We start from the raw sequence: 22,983 nt of genomic DNA on the forward strand, positions 1-22,983 counted from the left end.
TTTACTTAAATATTTTAAAAAGAGAGAAAAAGTTAAGTATTAACCTTTTAAAAAAATAATTATAAATAAATGATAAATGATATATTAACACATCGATTTTAAACTCATAACAGTAATGAATCTAAATTGTATGTAACGGCCCAAAATGTAAGACAAGTCAAGACTTCAGTTATTTCATATTCTTCTTAATATGTTCATACTTCTATATGTTTCTACTGATAAAACTTGTTATGCGCGAATCATAACATCAAGACTCCATGGCCCAATGGATAAGGCGCTGGTCTACGGAACCAGAGATTCTGGGTTCGATCCCCAGTGGAGTCGTTTTTTCATTTTGCTCTTCTATTTTTTTTTATATTATATCCATTCATATATTGTTAATTTAGTTTTTTTATTGGCAAATATTTTTTAACAAAGAGGAAAATACCACAACTGTTGGGATTTGAATTTTTTTGTATTACCAGAGTATCCTTATATTTTTTGGGTAACGAACTAATCTCTTTCAGGTTTTGTAAACCCTTCCTAACAAGTGTCGATTCCAGGAATTGAGCCCTTGACATTTTTGTCATCTTGAGATCTAGCAAGACCTTACACCATTAGAATTTAAAAACTATCAATTGAGCTGATTGGTGAAAATTTAGGTCAGTAGGATATAAAGTATTTTTTGTTGAACATTATTGAAGGGTAGAATGTAGAAAAGAGTAAGAATGTTATTGTGGCATGAAATGGTTAGGTCTTTGTGGCTTCTTAATTAGAAATAATATAGTTATCCCCATAATTTTAGCCCTTTAAGGATGAAACTGAAATTCACCTCAAAATTAAAGGATCAAGTACTTATTATCTACTTTCCTTATTTTTTTATGTGAACTTCATTTATGCTCAGCCCTATGTATGTAGAAAAATGTTAAACACAAAAAGACATACACCAAGCTTTGCCAACATGGAGATTTAACAAATGTGAGACAATTTTAATTAAAGAAATCATACCATCCTATAGTATACAACTTTAGGAAAATATATAACCAATGGTGAGGCCTTGCAAAATTATATATGTTAGAGTAAAAATCATATAAATTCTAAGACAACTCAAATAATATGATCTACAATTAACTAATGTTAGTGTATCCATTGCTAAAAATCAAAAATCAAAAGGCCTCTAAAGTTGTCCCAAGTGCAAAATTATCATAGTCTTCAACACTTAACCATGCATGTTGATCATGACCATAATTGCACCCACACTCATCCCACTTATTCAACATATTTTCCTCTTTCTTCATTGAATTCACTTTTATTTTTATCTCCACTTGCACTTTAGGTGCTTTAAGCATGTCATCTTCACAATCACTTTTACTTACTAGATCCATCTTCACCCATTCTTTAAATATCATGTTTGGTGACTCAAGAATTTTCTTCCATGGAATCTCACCTTTTCCTACAAGATGTGACCCCCAAATAGCCTTTTTGCTTTGCCTTAGCTCCAACATCATGCTTTCTTGCTTTAGGGTTTCCAAGAATTCTTGAGGACATGAACATTCTAGATTGAAAGATTCATTCCAAAAGGGTAATATAGATTTGGAGGAAACTTTTTTGGTGTTGAGTTGAATTCTTTGGTTGTTGTTTCCTATAGGAAGATAGAACCTAGCAAATAATGAGTTTTTTGTAGACTTGATAGAATCAATGTTTTGGGTTTGAATTATTCTAAGTTCAAAGTTGAAGGATGGAAATTTATGTGACAAACCCATCTAGAAGAGTTGGTGTATACCTAGTTATGTGTTTTTAGCTAGAAAAAATAGAGTGAGAGAGAAAATTAGAGAGAGTGTAAGAGATTTGTTTGAGTTATTATTGTGTTGAGTTTTGAAGATGGAGAGTTATGATATGTATATACCATATTTATATATGTTGAAATTGAAGTTGGAAGTGCTTTCCAATAAGCTACCCTTGCTTCTTATCCTTAAGCACTTAAAAGTGAGTTTATATTAAAATTTATACATGACCACTATCTTAGTTGTGAATATTATAACTCTAACATTATAGATCTCAAATCACATAAAATGTGGTGAAGATTATATGTTAATAAACAAAGGCTCTTGGGGATCTAGAAAAGCTAGATTTTCTAAGATGACTCTTGCAAATTGCATGGTTATTGGTTTAATTTACAATTCAAAAGTAATGTTGCAATATTCACCCACCTTGATTCAAAAGATATGGACATATCTTAATATATACAAAATTATTATTATTGTTTTCTTGAATGCTGGCTTCAACTAACTTAGCCCTTCAATAAACATTATATATTTATATTCATGTTAAATTATTCAATTTATTATTATTATTATCAACTCATTACGGGTGAGAAACTGAAGTCTTAAGTATTAGGCTCCTTTGCTGGCCACTATAAGATAAAATCAATTGTGTGGATGTTCTTTTAACTTCTATTACTAAATTCTTTGATGGGTGCAACTAGTCTTTATCAATGAATTTCTTTTATTTAAAAAAGAAGAAGAAGTTCTATCACTAAGTATACCAATATGAGATTTAAGTCTTTAACAATTGTGACAATTTTACAAGAATTACAGAAATCATATCATATACCTAATATAAAACAAACCCTAAACTCAAAATGCCTTCAAAAATAGTTATTCGTGGTATCTTTGGGTGGGTTGATTAAGTTTTTTCCCATACTTTTACTTTTAAAAAAATTGCATTTGGATGAGACATATCATCTATAGTTGGGTGGTGCTTCATGGCGACCCTAATATGACACATGTCATCCCTTGATCACAAATTTTGGATGAAGAGATATCAAAATTTTAAATTTAAAAAAAAAAATTAAAATAATAAATGGAAAAATATTCTTACATACTTGTTAATGTTGGATCAAACTAAATTTGGATTAAATAAAAGGTGAACACACCTTACAAATAAACACACTGTAGAAGAGTTTTTCTTCTTCTTTTCGTTAGAAGAATACAATCTCACTTGTTCACTTTACATAGAACTTACTTGAGATGAGGATTTTTTGTTTTAAATATTTGTAAAAGTGTAAAGTTTTGGATGCTAATATAATTTATGTTACAATTTATGCAAGTTAAAATTTTCCATGGCGATTGATTTATATATGTGATATTATCATATCCTATATAATCTGGTTTACCTCACAAATTATGAAAGATACAAACACCAAGGTATTTTTGTGTGAAGATACACAACAAGCTTTGCCAATTTCTAATAATTGTGATAATTTGACTAGAATTAAAAGATAAATCATATCATATACCTACTATACTAATAACACAATCAAACAATAAATAAAAAATGCTCATAGGCAAAGTTATATTAAAGTGGAAGAGAAAAAAAATACAAAAACTCATCAAAACAAAGAATCCTATAATGTTAGTCTAATGTATCCATTGCTAAATTAAATTTCAAAATGCTTCCAAAGCTGACCCAAGTGTAAAAATATCATAATCTTCAGCACTTAACCAAGGATGAAGATCATGGCTATTTTTGCACCCACACTTGTCCCACTTAGTTTGGTTATTCCCTTCATTCTCCATTGAACTAACCCTAATTTTTATCTCTACTTGCACTTCAGGTGCCTTGATTATATCATCACTTCCATTCACCAAATCCATCTTCACCCATTCTTTAAGCATCATATTTGATGAATCAAGAATTTTCTTCCATGGAATCAAACCCTTTCCTATAAGATTTGACCCCCAAATCTTCTTTTTTCTTTGCCTTAGTTCCAACACCATGCTTTCCTGATCAAGGGTCTCCAAGAATTCTTGAGGACATGAACATTCTAGATTAAAGGACTCATTCCAAAAGGGATTCATAGATTTGGAGGAAACCTTTTTGGTGTTGAGTTGAATTTTGTTGTTGTTTCCTGTGGGTAGATAAAACCTTGCAAATAATGAGTTTCCAGAAGATTTGATGCACTCAATGTTTTTGGCTTGTATTATTCTAAGCTCAAAGCATAAGGAAGGTAAATTATGAGATGAATCCATAATGAGAGAGAATTGAAATAATGAGTAACAGGTTTGTTTGAGTTATTGTTTTGTTGAATTTTGAAGGTGCAAGACTATGATATATATACATAGGCTACACTTGCATCTTATCCTTGATACACTTTAAAAGAATGCATGTAATTGGGAGGTATCTTAGTTATATGTGAATATTAATATTATAACTCTAAAGTAGATCTCAAATCACATAATATGTGGCAAAGATTATATGTTAATAAACAATGCTTGTTCAGAATCTCAAAAGGGTAGATTTTCTAAAATGGCACTCTCTAGTTGCAAGGATATTAGATTATAATTCAAAAGTGTCATGCAAAATATTGCAATCTTCCATTGTGACTAAAAAGATGGAAACATTATTATTATTATTGTTATTAACGAATGCATTATTCAACTTACAGAAAAATACAAATTGAGTATCACATTTTTTGTTTTTAAGTTAACATGTAGGCCTAGCTACCATGATCAAAATTCATAAAAAACTAAAGTGTTTACGTGTGGTCACAGTGCATGATCAAATAATAGATTTATTCTGCATTAAGTGCAAGAGCAGGTTATGCATTAAGGTGATTTTAATTTGTAGGATAAATTTTTTAATAGAATTTAATGGTGGGAGTAATTCTAACTTAGTTATATTTTTAATAGAGTAATTCTAACTTAGTTATATTTTTAATAGAGTAATTCTAACTTAGTTATATTTTTAATAGAGTAATTCTAACTTAGTTATATTTTTAATAGAGTAATTCTAACTTAGTTATATTTTTAATAGAGTAATTCTAACTTAGTTATATTTTTAATAGAGTAATTCTAACTTAGTTATATTTTTAATAGAGTAATTCTAACTTAGTTATGTGTTTATGTGTTTTAACTATAAAAATGAGAGTGGAAGTTTGAGTTATTGTTTTGTTGAATTTTGGACGTGGAAGGTTATGATATGTATACATAATACATAACCTGATCTTGCATCTTATCCTTTTACACTTTAATAAAGAGTGTATATATATTCTTGGCCAATATCTTAGTTGTGAATATTATAACCCTAACATAGATCTTAAATCAAACGAGATTGTGGTGAAGATTATAAGTCAATAAACAAAGCTTCTTCAGAATCTCTAAAGGTTAGATTTTGTAAAACGATTATTAGTGCAATTTGCAATGGCATTGGTTTACAATTCAATAGTCTAGTTGAAATCACCAACATTTAATCAAAAGATGGAAAGATTATCAGAATTATTATTGATCTACTTTCTCAACTATAGATGAATGCTGCTTCAACTTAACATTTTTTATACCACTATTTCTCTATCTCTATATCAATAATAAGATCATGCCAACTAATAAAATTATATCAATAAATTTTTTATCAACTATCAAAAACAATAACTAATATTAATTGACATGATTTTATTAGTTTGGTATAAAGAGATGGAAAAATAATGATATAAAAGTTCTTTACTCTCAATTTATAAAGCATGCTCATCCTATATAGTTGTATCAATCAATGTAGTAAATTATAAAACAACACAGAACTTATAAACAAGTGCCATGTAAAGGTTAAGGTATTGGTTGTTTGTTGATAATAAATTATATGATTTGAAAGTATGATTTATTTATAAAGTGAACAAGTTATGGTATATCTACCCTTATTTTACAAAATGTGTTGTGCTCTTATCACACAAAATAATCTAAGTCCTTACTTTAATTTGTTGTCCATAAATTATAGAGTAACTTGTTGTCAATCAATTTCTCTTCATCTTGCAAAAGGCATTATAATAAATTAAAAAATAATGCATGTCACTAAATAAGGATAAAGATTTTATTTTCAAATCATAAAGAATATCATCAAAGCATTGTCTAATGCCAAAACCACCAAATTCAGCTAATGTCCTATAAAAACACAACACATTTACCCTACCCAAACCCCATTAGCCCAAAATCTTACACTCTGCTATAATTGACAAACCTAATTTGTATTTGAACTCGACTAGTGTCTACATATATTTACCCTACTCAAACCCCATTAGCCCGAAAATTTTATACTCCGTGCTTATCCTTTATTCAGGTTGTATCTTGAAGAATTGGTAAAATCTCAAATAGCATTGAGTCTGAATACCTTGATAAAATCATTGCTTGATTTTTCGAAGCTCCCAATTACCCTCACCATCAATCAGCCGCAATTCCGAAGAATGGAATGGTATTAAAGCAGGGCGCTGGGAACAGTAGCAAAGATAATTAGTTTGATCAGATTTGGATGGTTAATATACATGTTTAAGTTTAGAGAAGTTAATAACTTGTTCAACTATAGAAAAATGTCACGAAATACACAAAACTCCTACTTATTGGAGTCTGATTAATATAAATTGTTTCCAGGATTTAAACTCTAATAATCACTAAGTAATAACTATACTGTTACATCAAATTTACCCTCTTAATAACTTGGACAACTATAAGTAAATAAAAATCGAAGGGTGGTGTGCAAAGAAAGAGTGTACTGCTGCATCTATAATTTTTCCCTAAAATAACTGTCGAGTACATGAGGCTTCAACTCAGTATGGCTTGGGATGATATATATATATATATGCAACCTAACCCTAGTAAGTGGAGTGACTCTTTCCGCAGCTATATTTTTCCTTAAAATGACGGTCTAGTGCACGAAGTTCCCACTCAATATGGCATGGGATAGTATAGATACATAGTCTTACCCTAGCAAGTGGAGAGACTCTTTCAAGATAGAGTATACTACTGCATCTATAATTGTTTTCCAAAAGGACGGTCTAATGCGCGAGACCCGGCGACTAGGGAATATAGATGTATGTAGCCTTATCCCAACAAACAGAGAAGCTCTTTCTAGATAAAATATACTACTACTTCTATAAATCATAAAATAATATAGAGATAGAGTCTTACTTGTGAGGAAGTAACAAATGTGATTCCCATATCCCTTGCAACTCTATATAGGTGTTCTTCAATATCAACACTAGTTGCACTGCCATTATTTTTTGAAGGGTATAAGAACAAGGAAGAACAAGGAAGAACAAGGTTAACAACAAATAAGAAACAATTTCTCTAGAGAAAAATGCATAGAGAAAAAATACATACTTTGTGCACTCATCAAGGATAGCAAATTTAGGCTCATGGAAGAACAACCGTGCCTTACAGAACAGAAAGGTAAATGTTAAAATTGAAACAAGAGAGAAATGTTATAAACATACTAAAATATGTTCCTCTAAATGTTATAAGGCCTATACTATATCCAGTGTAATGTGTATGCAGTGTCAGTATAAAGATTTATAGATAATCAGTAAATCATTTACCATTCATTTGTATTAGTTTTTTCAAAGAGTCGGCGATGATAATACAGTGACAATGTATAAAACGCATACGCCGATAGATTCACATACCATGGCTAATCTCTGTTGTTCCCCAAGAGAAAGAATATCTCCCCAGTTAGGACTTGCATCCCAGCCTCTTTCATCCCTTTCTAAAAGATAAATCAACTGAACATTCTCTAGGACAACTTTCAAGCGTGTGTCCAAATAATTTCCAGTGTCAGAGTGCAATGTACCTGAATTATAAACATTACAATTATCAGAGCTAAAATGGTACAAAAAAATAAACATATGCAAGTACCCTTTAATGATTAGAAGAGAACATCAAGTTATTATTGATTTGCGAAAAATAAAAACTAACCAAGGTAACATTTTGATACTAAATTTATAGAAATTTGACAAAATTTTTGAACTTTGTCAGCATGACTAAGACCAGTTAAACAATTCTATGAGCATAGTGATAGGGTAGCCAAGATACCTGTTCCATACATCTTCAATGCCTTAAGCTCGGCTTCTTCGCGGGACAAGGGGTATATGATTTGATCCCTAAGGGTACCCAAGCATGTATATGGCCTCTGAGGGACATAGAAGATGCCACAATGATCCACATCTTCAGATGGTCTAAAGAGTTTTCCACTTGCAACTGGCCAAAGTCCTCTGAGAACTCTAGAAACAGAACTTTTTCCACTTCCATTTGGACCTTTTTAGCATATGAAATGTGTAAGATATAAACTCTAATCACAAGAATTTCATCTTATACAATATAGTTATACAAACCAGTAATAAGCATGCTTTCTCCAAGTTCAATGTTACATGTCAACTCCCTAGCCAAAATCTTCTGATTAGGGGTTACAATATCGACCTTAGAAAAAGAAATAGCATCTTTAGACCGAAAATTCTTCAATGGAAGTATAGCTCCGTTACTGATGAAATTCGCTGTATCATCCAAGATGTAATGTTATTAGCATATAATTTGACTTTTGTAAAGAATGACTGCTATGAAACATGAACATATTATTTCTTATGTTTGCTTATAAAACTTAGTAGTAATGATGATGAGATACCAGGCTGTGCTGCATCCAGGATTTCTTCAAGCTCGGAAAGCCGATTAATACCACCGGAAAGCTCGACAAACTTTCTATCCAATTTAAGAATGTCACCAAAAGCTAAAAAGCTTTGAGAAACAACAGATGCTAAGAACCTCAATCCATTTGCCAGATCACCTGTAAGAGTATAGTGCCTTATATGTGAATGAGGGACAAAAGGCAGTTAAAGTGTGAGTAACTGACACAAGCCGAGATAATCTTACCCTGGCTACTGATTGATGCTCCGTCTCCGTGTTGTTCCACGGCGTACAACAAGCTAAGCAACCAAGTCACGTTATTAGGGAGTTGCCTTGTAACAAAATCATCCAGTATGCCAAACACCCACTTCTTTTTTAGAAGGTACTTGGAATGGTTGAGAAGCTCTATGAATCTTGATTCAACCATCTGCACCATGTTAAGAGAGTCAAATTTGCCTCGGTCCTCGCAATAACCAAAATTCATAAAGCAAAAGAAATAATCCAAACTTCTCCTTTCAAACCTGCAACCTAATCACATTCACATATTCTATACTCTAACATCAAATTAAGTTTTATAAGACAAATAAAATCATCTCATAAATAGTATGAAATGGTATGTCCAAAAATTGATAGGTGGAGTGTGAATGAGTTTTACTATTCAACCATCCACACTTTGATTGTGTGAAGCAATTTCCATTCTAAGTTTTTATCTTTCTAAACAGAAGACCTTAAAGAAAAGACATTAATATGGTGAAGTTAGGATGCTCACAGCTTTTTCACGGGCACCACCTCCGAAGAAAGCAACAGATTCGGCATGAGTACGGAGTCTTTCATGCATGAACCTAGCATAAGCATGAAGTGGAAAAAATGTCAGAATCATTTCCAAGGGCCTATTTGTATTAGTGTCATGATAGGGACAGTAGAAGATAGAATTGGTTTACCTAAAGGTTCCTTCAAGTGCTAGTTCTTGGTTTATCAAATCACCAAAATCGGGAGTAACAATTCTAAGAAATCCGAGACCAAGTAACATGTAAGTATAGAGTATGGCAACTCCCCTCTGGCCAGTTAACAGCTTCATTCTCCATGTGAACCTTAACAAAAACAAAAAAATACTCAGATAATTCAATAGAATAAAAGAACATGAATCAAATATGTTAATTCAATAGTAAAATATACACAAGTAATAACTCGATTTCATGACCGGAAGTACTCACCACGCAATATCCACAGTTGGCTTTACTAATCCAGGGACCAGTAAAGACAAGTCGGTTGCAAACTTCTCCAAATCATGAGTTAGCCTCTGGTCTGCGTCGATATTTTTGCTTGACATGTTGAAGACCTAGAAGGAAATGCATGTAACAGGAATTTGAAACCAAGTACCAAACATCTGTGTAAAGTACATCAAGGCCAAACTAGTCTTCAATAGATTCTAATTATTCATAAGTCATAACAGAATGATATAGAATAAATCATACTTTTCACTCAAGCAAACTCACATAAATTTTCTTAGGATTGAAATAGCACAATCAATGGGTTGCATTGCTATCTCCAAAAGAAATGTTATTGAAATTCTGAAAGAAGCTCGAAGGCTAGATTGTAAACCAGTCGATGCTCCTATGGATCCCAATGTTAAACAAGTACTAGATCAATGAAACCCCTATTCGGCCACAATGACTAGGCCGGATATATCCTTTGATGTTAGTATTTCCAGTCAGTTTCTACACCGTCTTTTCGGATAGTCAGGGGATATAATGGTTCAAATCATATATGTCAAGGGTTCTCCCTGAAAGGGGTTGTAATATGAAAATAAGGGCCATTCAGTTGCTTATGTAAATGCTAATTAGACCCACATAATGGGTTCAACCCTTCCATAGACCCTCCACATAGTGGAAGCTCTATAGCAACATGCTGCATTTTCGCTAATGCTGATCAGGCATGACCTCACAGTGATAGAAGGTATTGTATTTTTGTTTGGGGAAACCTTGTCTCTTGGAAGAGTAAGAAGCAAAATGTAGTTTCCGAAGTCCTCAAAATCATTATATGTTCAACAAGCTTGGAGCATTTGATCTTCATGCTCCAACTTGAAGGGGAGTGTTCGATATAATAATTTGCATTCAAACCATTTGTGTTAGTGTTGCAAATGATAATCCACATTGGAACCATTGCAACTAATATAACTTAGGAAGTAGGCGAGTTAAATGTAGTATTGGAAATGTTAAAAGTTAGTGCTTATTTTCCTTGTAAATACCAGAAGCATTCATTGATCTTTGTATATAAATATCAAACACCAGAATACTTGACCAACAAGACATTGGTCTAGTGGTGTAAGGCCACACTCAACCCCCAAGTTTCATACTAGGACAAAGGTCAAATATTTGATTCCTGTGAGCGACACTAAATGGGAGGGTTATCCATAGGGTGAGGCCGTGAGGAGATCCATTGGTTATAACAAAAAAACACCATAATGCTTAAATATGAAACTCTTTTGAATCTATCCTTTATTTTCATGAGTCCATCTTCAAGTACAAGAAAAATTAACTGAGCCACAAAATCATTTCAAGAAAAGTTCCACATTAAATTCAAGTACAAATGCATAACATGCTTACAATGTTAAATTAATAAGGGTAGGAAAAGAAGAACTATTGAACAATTCATATCCAATTACCTTGTAGAATGTATTGTTTCGCAAGTAGTTTTTGAGAAGATGTTGTGTCAAACGAATCCGCCACCCGAGGGCCAGGCTGCCTGTCATGTGTCTGAAGAACAAGATATACTTCACTCATTTTTGCTACTTTAAAGGCTTGTTATGTCAATAAGTTCACTCATTTAACTTTCTCATAGTTTCTTCTAGCTATATATACACATATATCATAAAATATACAATAACAGGGTTATAAATTTCCTTAAGGTGTAATGAAAAGTTCAACAGCAATAATATGTAGTGAATCTACATCAGAGTTTGATCCTAAGGAAACTGATAATGCCATATAGCATTATCAGTTTCCGGAAAGGGTTACGACTTAGGACTTAGGAGAATCCAGATGAGTATGTACCAATTACCTTATAGAAGGTGCAATAAAAGAAGCAGCAGCACTTTGGAGAACACTTACACCAATTATCCTAATAAAGGAAGCTCTATCCTGCTCCAAAACATACTTCATAACCTTACCTGAAAACATATATTCTCTTTTAACATTAACTGCAGAGATACTCAGTGCAAAGAAAAGTCAAAGATCGGAAAATACCATTCAGTTTCGCAATACGATCTGAGGCCCATGTTTTCGAAACGACAAGAAAAGCAACAGCAAGCATTTGCAGACCTTGTTTATCAAATACAGTGGGTACCTGAAAGCGAGCAGTGCGCATCAGAAAGATGCACCTAAATTATATTCTAGTTATAGATTAACTCATGTGCATACATTGCATACCCTTCTACGACAACGGTTGTTGTAAGACATCGTGAACATAATGCATAAACATCTCTGTATTTATTAGCAGTTATCTCATTCCACTCGATTACGAGATTGGAAATGTGTCACTGAAAAAGATAAGCTTAAAGACAGAATGAAGAGAAATTATAATTGCAGTAACACGTTGAACTTGATTAAAGAGATCATGCTTTGGCTTATATGACCGTGACCGTGACCGCAGCCAAATATCGACACCTATGATTTTCCATTTTTATAAATGATAAACACAAGCATATAGATTAATCACTACCATGGAAGTTATTAAAAGCATATTTGCACGAGGTACTTACCAATACTTTGCACGTGGAAGCAACCCTCAACGGCAATATCCTTGTATTACCACGGAGTTGGGGAAGAACGGATGGAGAAATAGAATAATTCGTAGATGGAGATGATGCTATCACCTCTGAAATATATGATTGTGCCTTTGAATTTGAGGATGCAGAGTCCTAGGGTCACAAAGTGTGGAATTCTTCATAATCAGTCTAAAACAATTAACAATGAAGGCATCGAAAGAAGAAAAAAAAGTCCGAAAATATTTAAACCTTTTTGTTCATGAAAAATGCTTGCTGAACGGCCTTGGCCTCACTCTGTCGCTTTGTCTCTGATGCCTCCATTGTAGGAATCTTCATTTCAATAGAAGAGTCCTCCCTGGAGTTTAAACCTGAATCTTATAAACAAAAACGTAACCCGGAAGTAGAACAAACGATTAGCAGTATAGTAAAGTTCCAACCTTCTATCATGAACAACCCATCCTCCTTCACCATCTAAGGCTAAAACCAGATCATGGAATGCAACTAACGCTGGGCGGTGTGAGATGGTAATGCATGATGTTCCCATGGCCCGGACTTCAGCGTAAAATCGTTCTTCCATAATAGTAGTGACAGCACTTGTGCACTCATCAAGAATTGCAAATTTAGGCTTATGGTAGAAAAGTCTAGCCATGCCCAACCTCTGCTGCTCACCCAAAGAAAGTTCATCACCCCAGTTTACCTCTTTCTCGGGCGAGTAACGGTCCAACAGATGTTCAAGGTCAACCTTGAATACATATACACACAATTCCAATGAAAACAGTCAAAAACAAAAATTTATGTGAGATTGAGAAAGAAAGGATTAGGTGTGAGCTTTACATTTTTCAATAGTTCCACCATCCTGCTATCGGTGAGTGGTTCAACCTCTTGATCTGAAGTAAGAGGATAAATTAGCTGATCACGAAGCGTCCCTACAGCAGTGTATGGTCTTTGTGGAACATAGAAAATCTCCTTATTAAGATCAGAGCCAGCGCCAGGTTTCGCAATATATCCAGATATCAATGGCCAAAGACCACCTAGAACCCGGAAAAGCGAGCTCTTTCCACTGCCATTTGGACCTTCAGCCAAATAATCACCAATAACAAGTCAAATAATAAAGGTTGACAAAAAGCACATCAATTTCCAATCCTGGCCTATCCAAGACAAGAAATAAAAGGAAGAGCCACCAAAAAAGAGAGTTTAGATGGCTACCTGTAATCAAAAGATTTGAGCCTGACTCAATCCGAAGGTTCAGACGATCCACCAAGAGATTACCGTTGGGGGTCACAACCTGAATTAGTGTGCACAGTTCCTATTAATACATGATGAACACAATACAGTAAATAGTTATTTGAGTAGAGATTACATGCCTTGACATCATTAAATTCAATGTAGTCAGTTTCACTTATGCAATGTCTACTTTCTTTTCTTTTCATTGAAGGTTTGGCATCAACCGAGCTTAGCTCCCTTGATACAGCCATTAACTCGTAAATACGATAGGCATACCCACTGCAGTACATACAGATAGGTCAGATCGTGCAGGCAGATAAAATGAATTTCGAGAAGGAATTGCATGAGCCATGCAGGGTACCAATAAAAGCCTCTAATATTAACTTTTAAAAATTACAGATACGAAAGGTCGAGTATACCTGAGACGATTGAGCCGTCTTGTACTGATAGAAAGTGTTCCTAGAGACTGAAATAGGGAAAATATGACACTCGTATGATATCTTAGATTGCTTAACATCTCTGCACGCTCTAAAGTCGAACTATCAGGATTTAGGTGACCAGTAAAGAAAGGCTCGGCAATCAAAATAACAGAAACAGCAGCACCGAGGTACTTCAACAAAAAGTCTTCAATGGTGCCAAACCACCAATAGTCATGAAGCACAACTTTCATGTGCTTAACCAAGGTCTTAAACTTCTGCTGAATATAAGATTCTTCTCTCTTCTCTCCACCGTAATATGCTATACTTTCTGAGTTAGTCCTTAATCGTGAGTGAAGCTGTCGATACTCTCCTTCCAATTGCTGTTCTTTGGACATAAGTTTCCCAAATGTGGGGGAGAAGATTTTGGCTGCGGTCGTGGATCCAAGTACGTAGACCTGAAAATGCCAGAACAGTAAATTGAGAAGACAAACACTGGTTCTAACACATTATCTAAGTTCTCAATAGCCTCCGCCGAAACAAAATTCAAAAGTTATGGATAGCAGCTGCTAATGAGAACTCTATGAAAAAGTACGGTTCAAGTACATAGTTACCAATAGCCAGATGGCGTATTTTGGGCTAGCATAAGAACACAACCGCCAAGTGTATAGAAGTGTATCAGTTACTGCTATTAAATCATCCTGTACAATTTCACTCAACTCCGAACAGAACCTTGGCACATCACTGGCAATTCTTTGCTCCGGGTTAGTTATCCGACCATCAACATGTGATATTTTGTAATACGTCATGTTCTGAAAGCAAAGTAAACGATAAACGAAAACCATGGTAAAAAATAGAGTATTACAACAAAAAATCTATAGGCTTAACAAGCCAATTAAGACTACTATTCACACACAACCAAATATGGCAATGCACACCTAGAATTTTATAGAACTTATTGGATAGTTACTCTTCTTTGTGGAGAAAGTAGAACGTTCTGAAGTAACTTCTACTTCGGAAGAAGAGATAGAAAAGCATCCAGGATAGTCCTGAGCCGAACCAGCCCAAAACCTTAAACCTATGGGCAACTAAATACCGACATTCATACAACAGTGGGAGCTAGGAATATAAGTTGAGCAATAGTTAAACATAGACTGTCTAAAACAGATATAACCATTCACATGCGATTCAACAATTTATACCTCAAAATAGTGCGAATGGATACGCTTTGTCAATATTTTTCTGTAATGCAGACCCAAAGTCCCAGTTAAGTACTTCAAGGTAGACTGAATGGCTGATAAGAGGAAGGACAGAATAATATTTTCTGATATTAGCCGGAAAAACAATGGCACACGTCGAAGAAAAGCAGCACGAAATAGGAAGCCTTGCACTTGTGCTATCCTGTTGCTCAAAGCAGTTCGCAGCACCTGCAAATACATGAAAATTTTGAAGTCTGTATTATTTATACCCTGTTTGCATACAAAACTAACAAGGCTCGAGGTTTCGACATTCAAATAAAGTGAACCGTCTTCATTATTCCATCGATTTCATTTACTTACACGACCACGTGTGCATACTGATATTCTAAGCACTCACATTCCTACAGGTAAGCAACCGCAGTCTGAGCAAGCTTATATGTCTTGTCTATATAAGTATACACAGTAGTAAATCCAAACCATATATATTACTAAGATCAGAACCAAGACCTATGCTCTTATCCCTAATCCGATTAAAGATAATAATTATACTGTCTGCTATACATGCATTCTGCCTTTCCTTCCGGACCATGTAGCGATCACAGTTGTAATCGCAGTTCCTAGTCCAACAACTAATATAAAATAAAATCCTTTATGAAATATAACATGGTCTTACGGATCGTTAAGCTATTCGGTGAAGGTAAATGAATGGTTTTATATTTATAACACATCGAAAACAAAATCAGCTTACCACTGTGCCAACTAAAGCTAAAAGGCTGCAAGCTCCAGATTTGCCTATCTCAGACAGAAGAATTGCAGTAAGAACTTTAAGTGACTTAAAACCCCCTTTCTTTTGTTTATTTTTCGATGCAGAACCATTCTTCGCAACCTCGTCCTTTGTGACTTCTTCATCATGTTTATTAGCTCTGAACCTTGATTGCATATATGCAGCTGCTCCACCAGCAGCTAAGATACCAGTTGCAAGTAGTAAAGTTTTCCTGTCGTTAACCACGATGAGAAAATATCATTGCTAATACAAGGAAACAAGGCCATTATAATCAAAGTGTATGATGCTAATGTTGAAATCAAAAAGAATAATTCAACATGTCATGTATGCAAGTTTCTACATTCCAACTTCTAATGGCAATTATGGATAACTGCTACCAATTTGTAAGAGTTTAAACATTAAACTCAAAAAACACCAGAAGTTTGCAGCATAGGGATTTCGGAATAGTATAAGATTATCTCATCCCATCTTTTTAGTTTTTTTATTTTGTGGAACTTTTATAAGTCTTGAGTATTTCTGCAATTTCTTTACAGTTCTAATGTTTTTAGCATTATGTATTCCATTTTACATGAAGAGAATGTGATAAAAAAAAATCTCTAACTGGGTGAAAGTGATGCACTTTTCGGAACTTACGTGGAATTATGAACTAAGTAGCTGATAAAATTGCAAACTTCATGAAGTTGATCAGAAGGCAGACAAATTCCGACAAATTGTAAGTCACTTCGTTTCGGATACGAGATTAGACATCGCCACAAGAAACATAAAGAACAAAAGCGAATACCTCCTCGAAGCCATAAACCGCTGGCCATGCTGAGTTAGTTGCAACAGCTGAAGGGAAGGCATATTAGAAGATCAACCTCTCCCTTACCGAAAAAGTTGAAGCGATGAGATTGTTCCTCTTATAGTCCGGAGTGAGAAAATCCAGCAAACATTATAAATTCCATGCACAATGATATCTGAGCAACCAAACTGCAGGCATTGTAAATATCATTCATACATGTCAAACTAAAAATGGGCAAAGAGCAACTTAGTGCTACACACTACAAAACTCGATGTGTGGGGTCAAGGAAGTGTCGAACCCACTTCGTGAGTCAATAGTATGCGACCTAACCTTGCATTTACAAGAGACTGATTCCACGACTCAAACCTATGACCTCCGAGTTATTGCATACGTACGTCAAAGAAGGTAAAGTACTCATATCGGGTATGTACTGGGTATCGGTACTATTAGGTACTCCTTTGGTGTGAATTGTTTCAAAACTATAATATTCGGATAGAAACTAAAGGTTTCCCCCTTTTTGTTCTTAGTCACATCATGATACTGAATATGAGTCACATAATTAGTCTTACATATTAGTATATTAGCGTACTCCTACCTTAAATTTTTAAATACCAAGTACCAATCCCTTGTTCATGCAACATAGCCTTAGTCACGTGATGAAAAATGGACATTTATCTATACATGCATGTCAAACTACATGAACATAATAATCGTATATAAATATGAAGACGGAACCACTAAGTAGCATTGTCACTCTTCAACCTTATGAAGTGTATATGATCACACATACATTTGCAAACACTAAGGTAGTATTATGTTTCTAAAAAACCGTAAAGGTGACACAGTCTTATACTTACAAGCGAAGAAACTGTTATCAGTATTGAAGAAAACTCGGAATGTAGTAACCTTACTTGCACCACCATTAGAATGTAGTAACTATATAACACATTAAAATTCAAGGTCCCTAGTGACTACCACAAAAAATAAAGGCGAATAAACACATAAGTTTAGAAAGAATACCAACTATGGCGATGTAACCAAGAGTTAAGAGAACCAACATAGTGGACGGAGAAGAGAATATAGGAAAGGACGGTTGTTTCATTAATGAGGGAAATTAAAATATGTACATAATCATTATTTCAATGCCGATTTTCGACTTGATAGTTTGGTCTCTCGAAATTTGTAAAATTCAGAATGATCTCAAGCTTTATTTCAAATGTATGTCAAATAAATTTGTTTAACATGTTTTTTGTTTGATTAATTTGACACTAACAAACACTAATTTCACTACATTCGAAATTTTGGAAGACGATTTTGGTTTTTCAATTTTTGTGAGAAAAAAACTGATAAGTAAAATAAAGATGAGAAATTGAATAAGTATTTATTTATGAGTAGTATTTTTCACACAAATAGTGTATCATCTATCTAAATAAATAAAAGTAATACAAATGAATAATAGATCATACACTAATTATATATAAAGTTCTACCTATCGGTTCAAATATATTACAATCTTATTTTAAATATAATTTTACTATTTTGTAAATTAGTTGACCGTTAAGTTTGGTAAAATTGTGAGTAAAAAACGTGAAAAATGACTAACTTCACACATTTAAATTTTCTAGACACTATTTGAGTTTTTAAAATTTTTAAGAAATATATAAACATAGGTAGAAATTTGACAGACCAAACTAATTTTTACTCTTATATTTATTCTCTTTCATTGGTGGGGGTGTTGTCAATTTTATTGTAGTTTCCAAGCCTTATTCTTTTATATTTTGGCGTGCATGTCTATGAATGAAGCTATTCGTTTCAGAATCCTCTTCATTACTAAAAATGATAATTAGGATAATTAAAGTAAATGATAAAAGTGTCATTATCTTTTGATTTTTCCATGTATTTTCCATTAATTGACATCTCCAAGGAGTCTTGCTCATTTTTTAGTGAAGGAGTCTAGTAATTTTCAATAGTTTCTCTATCAACTTTAACTTTTAAAATATTTAAAAATTATATTGGTTACCTCTAACTAAATTATATTGTTTTTTTAGTCAATTTTAAAATTTCAGTTAGTTTAAAAGCTAGTTTATCGAATAACTTTAGTTTAATAAGCTACCGATATAATTATGACATTTCAATTGTTTATATGACTACAAGCTATAAACTAGTTCATAAGGCATTAACCCAACTTTATCTTTAATTTTTTTGTAAGCAAAAGTATTATAAAGAGCATAAGGGGTGTTAACTCGGTTACATGTTATATAATAGTTCAATACAAGAAGAAGGTGCAATGCACCATAGCGAAAAAGAAACAGATTTTATACAAACGAAATTAGAAAGTCATAATTATGATCTAACCTGAATCAAGTCCAAGATGTGAATATAACTAGCTGTTTCACCCTAAAAATGACTTCATTCCTCATAGTCCAGACAAACCGAATAACAAGAAACCACAACATTTTCTATAAAGGTCTCCCTTTACGAAAATATATAAAACATCATGACTATGGACAAACTCAATAATTATAGCTATGATATTAACTTGGACTTGAAGCCACGAGTAGAAACCCCTCCAAACATTTAGGACAAGAGACAAAAAGATGGTCCAAATGTTCATCATTTAATAAACACAAACCGCAAGTTATATCATATTCACTCAAGATATTTCTCTTGAAAAGCTCCAATTTTAAAGCAACTATGCCTCTAGGAACTAGATTAAAACAACATACCTTAGAAGGCACACCTTTAACCCAACTCAAATTAAGAATGCTACCTAATTTTGATGGAGTAAAATTGAGCTGAATAAGATAAACAAATTTAACCATATAACAATCATATTTGTCAAGATTTCACTTCTATTTATCATCGACTCCACTAGTGCAAGAGTAATGCTGAATGAGATCATATAACCTTGTGACTATGTCTAATTCCCACTCAAAGAGGTTTCACCTCCAGTGAATATTCCATAACCACTTCCCATTAGACTAGAAACCACAACCAGCCACCACTGTCAAACATTCTCATCATCTCAATTTTATTGTATTGTGTCTATTTCTCTTATTAGATTTTACCATCGAACATTCAGTCTCATAAATCACAATTGTTACATCAATATGGTAAAAACTTTCATTGACATTGAGTTGTACTATCACATAAAAACACTTGAAACAGTCATCCATAGAGTCCATGTATACTACTTGGATTCACAATAATCACAAGTACAAAAGAATGAAAGATAACTAGTTATCACAATATCAAAAAATACCAAAGAATTTGCCATTTAGTATTAAGTTCCCTAAATAAGATTATATTATAAATAATTAAAAAAAAACTAATGCAAGGTATCAATTTCACAAGTATTTTCTATAAAACTCACTCTATAAATAAAGCACAAATCTTATATATAAAGAACCAAATCTCTACGAGTAACATGAAATGTGAAAATTTTCGTGTGAAAATAAAAGAAGCAATGATGGCAAATTGTACACATAAATCATTAGCAGGGGAATTTCTTTGCTTGTAATTGCATTCATATATTCCAGAAAATTTAAAAATCACCAAATAATATAATTTAAAAATGAAAAAATGGGGTGAGAGAGGCTCGAACTCTCGACCTCAGGATTTCTCGTAGCTATGAGACCTACGCGCTAGCCAACTGCGCCACCACCCCATGCCTTCTTTATTTGTTTTTATAGTTACGTGTTGTTTTATTAGATTAGAATTCCTTTTTGAAATTTGATTTTAAAGGGTAATAATGTAAAGGAAATAAGGAATGAATATCCTATGTCCAAACATTTTGTGTCTTATTGTATTTTAATTAAATCAAAAAATGGTCAATTAGTTAAAAAAATCATAAAAATAAAAAATATTTGTTTTATTTTACTTGATGCAATGTGATTAGCTTGAAAAATAGGAATCTAATTTTTTTAGATACATAATCTTTGTTCAATGTAAAGAAGATAAATATTTAGTGATTATGAAATTCATTTATAAAATATGAAATATCGTATTTCTTCCTAAAACCTAACTCGCAATTCCGAAACATAGTGTTGTTATTGTGTGATGAGTTGGGCTGGGCCATTGGACATTGATGTATGGCTGAAATATATAAACAAGAGAAAGGAGAAGCCCGAGCATGGTTATTAGTTTCTCCATAAGCTGCTCAAACCCTACTTTCTGAGAACTTCACCATCATCATCATGGTTAGTTTCATCTTCAATGGTTCTATCCTTATTCCTTTCATTCATTTCCTTCTTCTTCTTCTTCTTCTTATTATTATTATTCTCACTTTCTCTGTTCAATTTCAGACATTCAAGCGTAGGAATGGTGGACGTAACAAGCATGGCCGTGGCCATGTCAAGTTCATTCGTTGCTCTAACTGTGGTAAATGCTGCCCAAAGGTATTTTCATCTTACCCATCTCTGATTTCATTCTGCTTTATTATTATTTTTTATTTAAAGTAATGATCACATGGTGTTTGATGAAATGCCTGAATGGCTGTTACACTTGTGTTGAAGAAAAGCATGAATGAATATTAGAGTTTTTGAATTTTAATTATTGGATTGTGAATACGGTGTTTGAAGAAAAAGCCTGTTTTTTTTAAGTTTCTGATATTGGGTATGCAATTTTTGATTAAAGGATAAGTCGATTAAGCGATTTGTGGTGAGAAACATTGTTGAGCAGGCTGCAGTTAGAGATGTGCAGGAGGCTTGTGTCTATGAACGTAATATTCTTTTCGCCTTGTTATTATTTTGTTGATTCTCTTTTTATGTGAAATGAAGTTGTTGTTGATTTTGTTTTTGGTTTATTGTTTGTAGAATACGCTCTTCCGAAGCTGTATGTGAAGTTGCATTACTGTGTTTCCTGTGCTATTCACTCTCATGTTGTGAGGGTTCGTTCCCGCACTGATAGGAGGAAGCGTGACCCCCCACAGCGCTTCATCAGGCGCAGGGTAAGTATTTTTGTTGTATCCATTTCTGAATTTTGCTTTCCCTTATGCTATGTTAATGCAATTGAGTCTTATGTTGTGTTGTCCCTTTTTTACTCTAATGTGTTACTAATGCCATTACTATGTTGCCAAATTAGTTTTAAAAACCTATTAGTGTTAGGATAGGATGCATGCTATAACTGTTTCCGGAAAATATAAAGGGGACCTTTTATACAAGAAGTAATATGCTTACAGCATGATGTTTATCCCAAACTCAGGGGACTTTAAATAGGAAAAGGCACCATTCGTTTTACACAACAGAAATCGGGAACCTAATATAGGCAACGACACACATTCTGCAGAAGTTCTGTAACAACTAAACTCCTAAGGAGTCATTCTGAATCAACTAAATGACTTTAACTGAAAGTGCACTGAATTAGAATAAATTATTTGAACTGAATGTGCACTGAAACAGCTCAAATAAATACAAATATGCACAACTCCAATCTAATTGAAATTGTAATTCATTCTTGCATTTGACCTAATATGATTGAAAGGTTGAATTGAAAGTGTGAATGTTGGTTTTTGATGCTTTTCAATTGTTATGTCAATTGGATATTATTATACAAACTGTACTTTTTATAGTGTTTATTTTATAGACTTGTGAATGTCAATGTGAAGGCCTGTTACCAAACAAGGTGGTCGTTTTACTTTGCCGAAGCCAAACACTATTGCTGTTATTTTTGAGAAACTTAGTTGAAGTTTCATATTACAATGAGTTTGTTTTGTGCTTTAAGAAAAGATACCCACTTTTTGGCATATAAAGGAAATTCATATCTTGTTCAATGTGTTTTTAACGAGATTGTCCAATATTTACATCAATATACTTTGGTTCTCCGCACATGAAATTTTTAGCAACAGGTGATCTTTAGTTATTTCCTTTATTTTGAGTCAATGCGGCTTGTGGTTGATGAAAATTTGTCTGGTTCTTTTGTAGGAGGATGCACCAAGGCCTGGTCAGCCAGGTCAGGCACCTCGTCCTGCTGGAGCAGCTGCTCCTCCCCGTGCCTAAAAGCATATTCCAAGAGTTTAGGTTTTATTGGGCTAATTTTGTGATAAACATAAGTCCCATTTGCTGCTTGATTTTGGAACTTCTATTTTAAGTCAGGAATGTTATGCTCTCTTAAAATTGTCCCTTTGTCTCTTTGACCATTACCTTTTCAATTGTTATAATTTTATGATTTTATTGAGAATGCCTTGTGTCCCTTGACCATTACCTTTTCAACTGTTATAATTTGGTGATTTTGTTGAGAATGCATGCAATATTGTAGTTAAATTTGTAGACATTCCTTAGAATGTTCCAAACAATAAATACTTTGCAAAGAGGGCAACATCAGAAGCTACTCCCATCTTTAATGTAGATGTTTTGGGTGTTCTGACCCTATTTATTTTGGAGTGTAATATGTATACAT

The 22,983-nt window shown here is 33.4% G+C and overlaps 4 protein-coding genes, 1 long non-coding RNA gene and 2 other non-coding genes across 8 annotated transcripts; 2 read left to right on the forward strand and 5 right to left on the reverse strand.

Moving 5' to 3' along the window:
* TRNAR-ACG lies at positions 252–324 on the forward strand. The gene has a single exon. It is a non-coding gene; the product is annotated as a tRNA-Arg (tRNA).
* Positions 1,085–1,914, reverse strand: LOC109328525. The gene is made up of 2 exons (XM_019562027.1): positions 1,821–1,914; positions 1,085–1,755 (listed from the first exon to the last, which is right to left on the reverse strand). The coding sequence occupies exon 2, from the start codon at positions 1,740–1,742 to the stop codon at positions 1,146–1,148; it is 597 nt and encodes a 198-aa protein (XP_019417572.1). The 5' UTR covers positions 1,743–1,755; positions 1,821–1,914; the 3' UTR covers positions 1,085–1,145.
* LOC109328526 lies at positions 3,245–4,032 on the reverse strand. The gene has a single exon (XM_019562028.1). It carries the CDS (start codon positions 4,008–4,010, stop codon positions 3,426–3,428), a length of 585 nt encoding a protein of 194 aa, XP_019417573.1. The 5' UTR covers positions 4,011–4,032; the 3' UTR covers positions 3,245–3,425.
* Positions 6,126–16,649, reverse strand: LOC109327619 (ABC transporter D family member 1-like). Its single transcript, XM_019560794.1, has 25 exons — positions 16,588–16,649; positions 15,771–16,017; positions 15,026–15,250; positions 14,438–14,635; positions 13,827–14,281; positions 13,548–13,686; positions 13,390–13,468; positions 13,018–13,256; positions 12,621–12,925; positions 12,433–12,538; positions 12,178–12,336; positions 11,663–11,762; positions 11,478–11,586; positions 11,083–11,173; positions 9,632–9,756; positions 9,359–9,508; positions 9,187–9,259; positions 8,664–8,844; positions 8,419–8,577; positions 8,132–8,290; positions 7,833–8,054; positions 7,427–7,590; positions 7,125–7,177; positions 6,933–7,011; positions 6,126–6,235 (listed from the first exon to the last, which is right to left on the reverse strand). Exons 1-25 carry the CDS (start codon positions 16,647–16,649, stop codon positions 6,149–6,151), a joined length of 3,966 nt encoding a protein of 1,321 aa, XP_019416339.1. The 3' UTR covers positions 6,126–6,148.
* Positions 20,171–20,254, reverse strand: TRNAM-CAU. The gene is given in 2 exon segments: positions 20,171–20,206; positions 20,217–20,254. It is a non-coding gene; the product is annotated as a tRNA-Met (tRNA).
* LOC109328527 (40S ribosomal protein S26-3-like) lies at positions 20,704–22,761 on the forward strand. 2 transcript variants are annotated; one of them, XM_019562029.1, is made up of 5 exons: positions 20,704–20,786; positions 20,892–20,984; positions 21,223–21,307; positions 21,402–21,535; positions 22,509–22,761. In XM_019562029.1, the coding sequence occupies exons 1-5, from the start codon at positions 20,784–20,786 to the stop codon at positions 22,581–22,583; spliced, it is 390 nt and encodes a 129-aa protein (XP_019417574.1). In that variant the 5' UTR covers positions 20,704–20,783; the 3' UTR covers positions 22,584–22,761. The 2 variants fall into 2 exon arrangements, with proteins under 2 accessions (XP_019417574.1, XP_019417575.1); XM_019562030.1 differs by having other exon boundaries at positions 20,750–20,805.
* LOC109328528 lies at positions 22,495–22,903 on the reverse strand. The gene is made up of 2 exons (XR_002105448.1): positions 22,789–22,903; positions 22,495–22,727 (listed from the first exon to the last, which is right to left on the reverse strand). It is a non-coding gene; the product is annotated as an uncharacterized LOC109328528 (long non-coding RNA).

This window comes from Lupinus angustifolius, chromosome LG15, assembly GCF_001865875.1.
Source record: "Lupinus angustifolius cultivar Tanjil chromosome LG15, LupAngTanjil_v1.0, whole genome shotgun sequence".
Lineage (NCBI taxonomy): Eukaryota > Viridiplantae > Streptophyta > Magnoliopsida > Fabales > Fabaceae > Lupinus > Lupinus angustifolius.

Coding starts and splice junctions, on each gene's coding strand:
- LOC109328525 (XM_019562027.1), bottom strand. CDS start 1,742: ATGGGTTTGTCACATAAATTTCCATCCTTCAACTTTGAACTTAGAATA.
- LOC109328526 (XM_019562028.1), bottom strand. CDS start 4,010: ATGGATTCATCTCATAATTTACCTTCCTTATGCTTTGAGCTTAGAATA.
- LOC109327619 (XM_019560794.1), bottom strand. CDS start 16,649: ATGCCTTCCCTTCAGCTGTTGCAACTAACTCAGCATGGCCAGCGGTTT. Junction 16,018..16,587: donor CGGTTTATGGCTTCGAGGAG/GTATTCGCTTTT, acceptor GGTTAACGACAG/GAAAACTTTACTACTTGCAA. Junction 15,251..15,770: donor TAGCTTTAGTTGGCACAGTG/GTAAGCTGATTT, acceptor ATGTATTTGCAG/GTGCTGCGAACTGCTTTGAG.
- LOC109328527 (XM_019562029.1), top strand. Junction 21,308..21,401: donor GGAGGCTTGTGTCTATGAAC/GTAATATTCTTT, acceptor TATTGTTTGTAG/AATACGCTCTTCCGAAGCTG. Junction 21,536..22,508: donor AGCGCTTCATCAGGCGCAGG/GTAAGTATTTTT, acceptor GTTCTTTTGTAG/GAGGATGCACCAAGGCCTGG.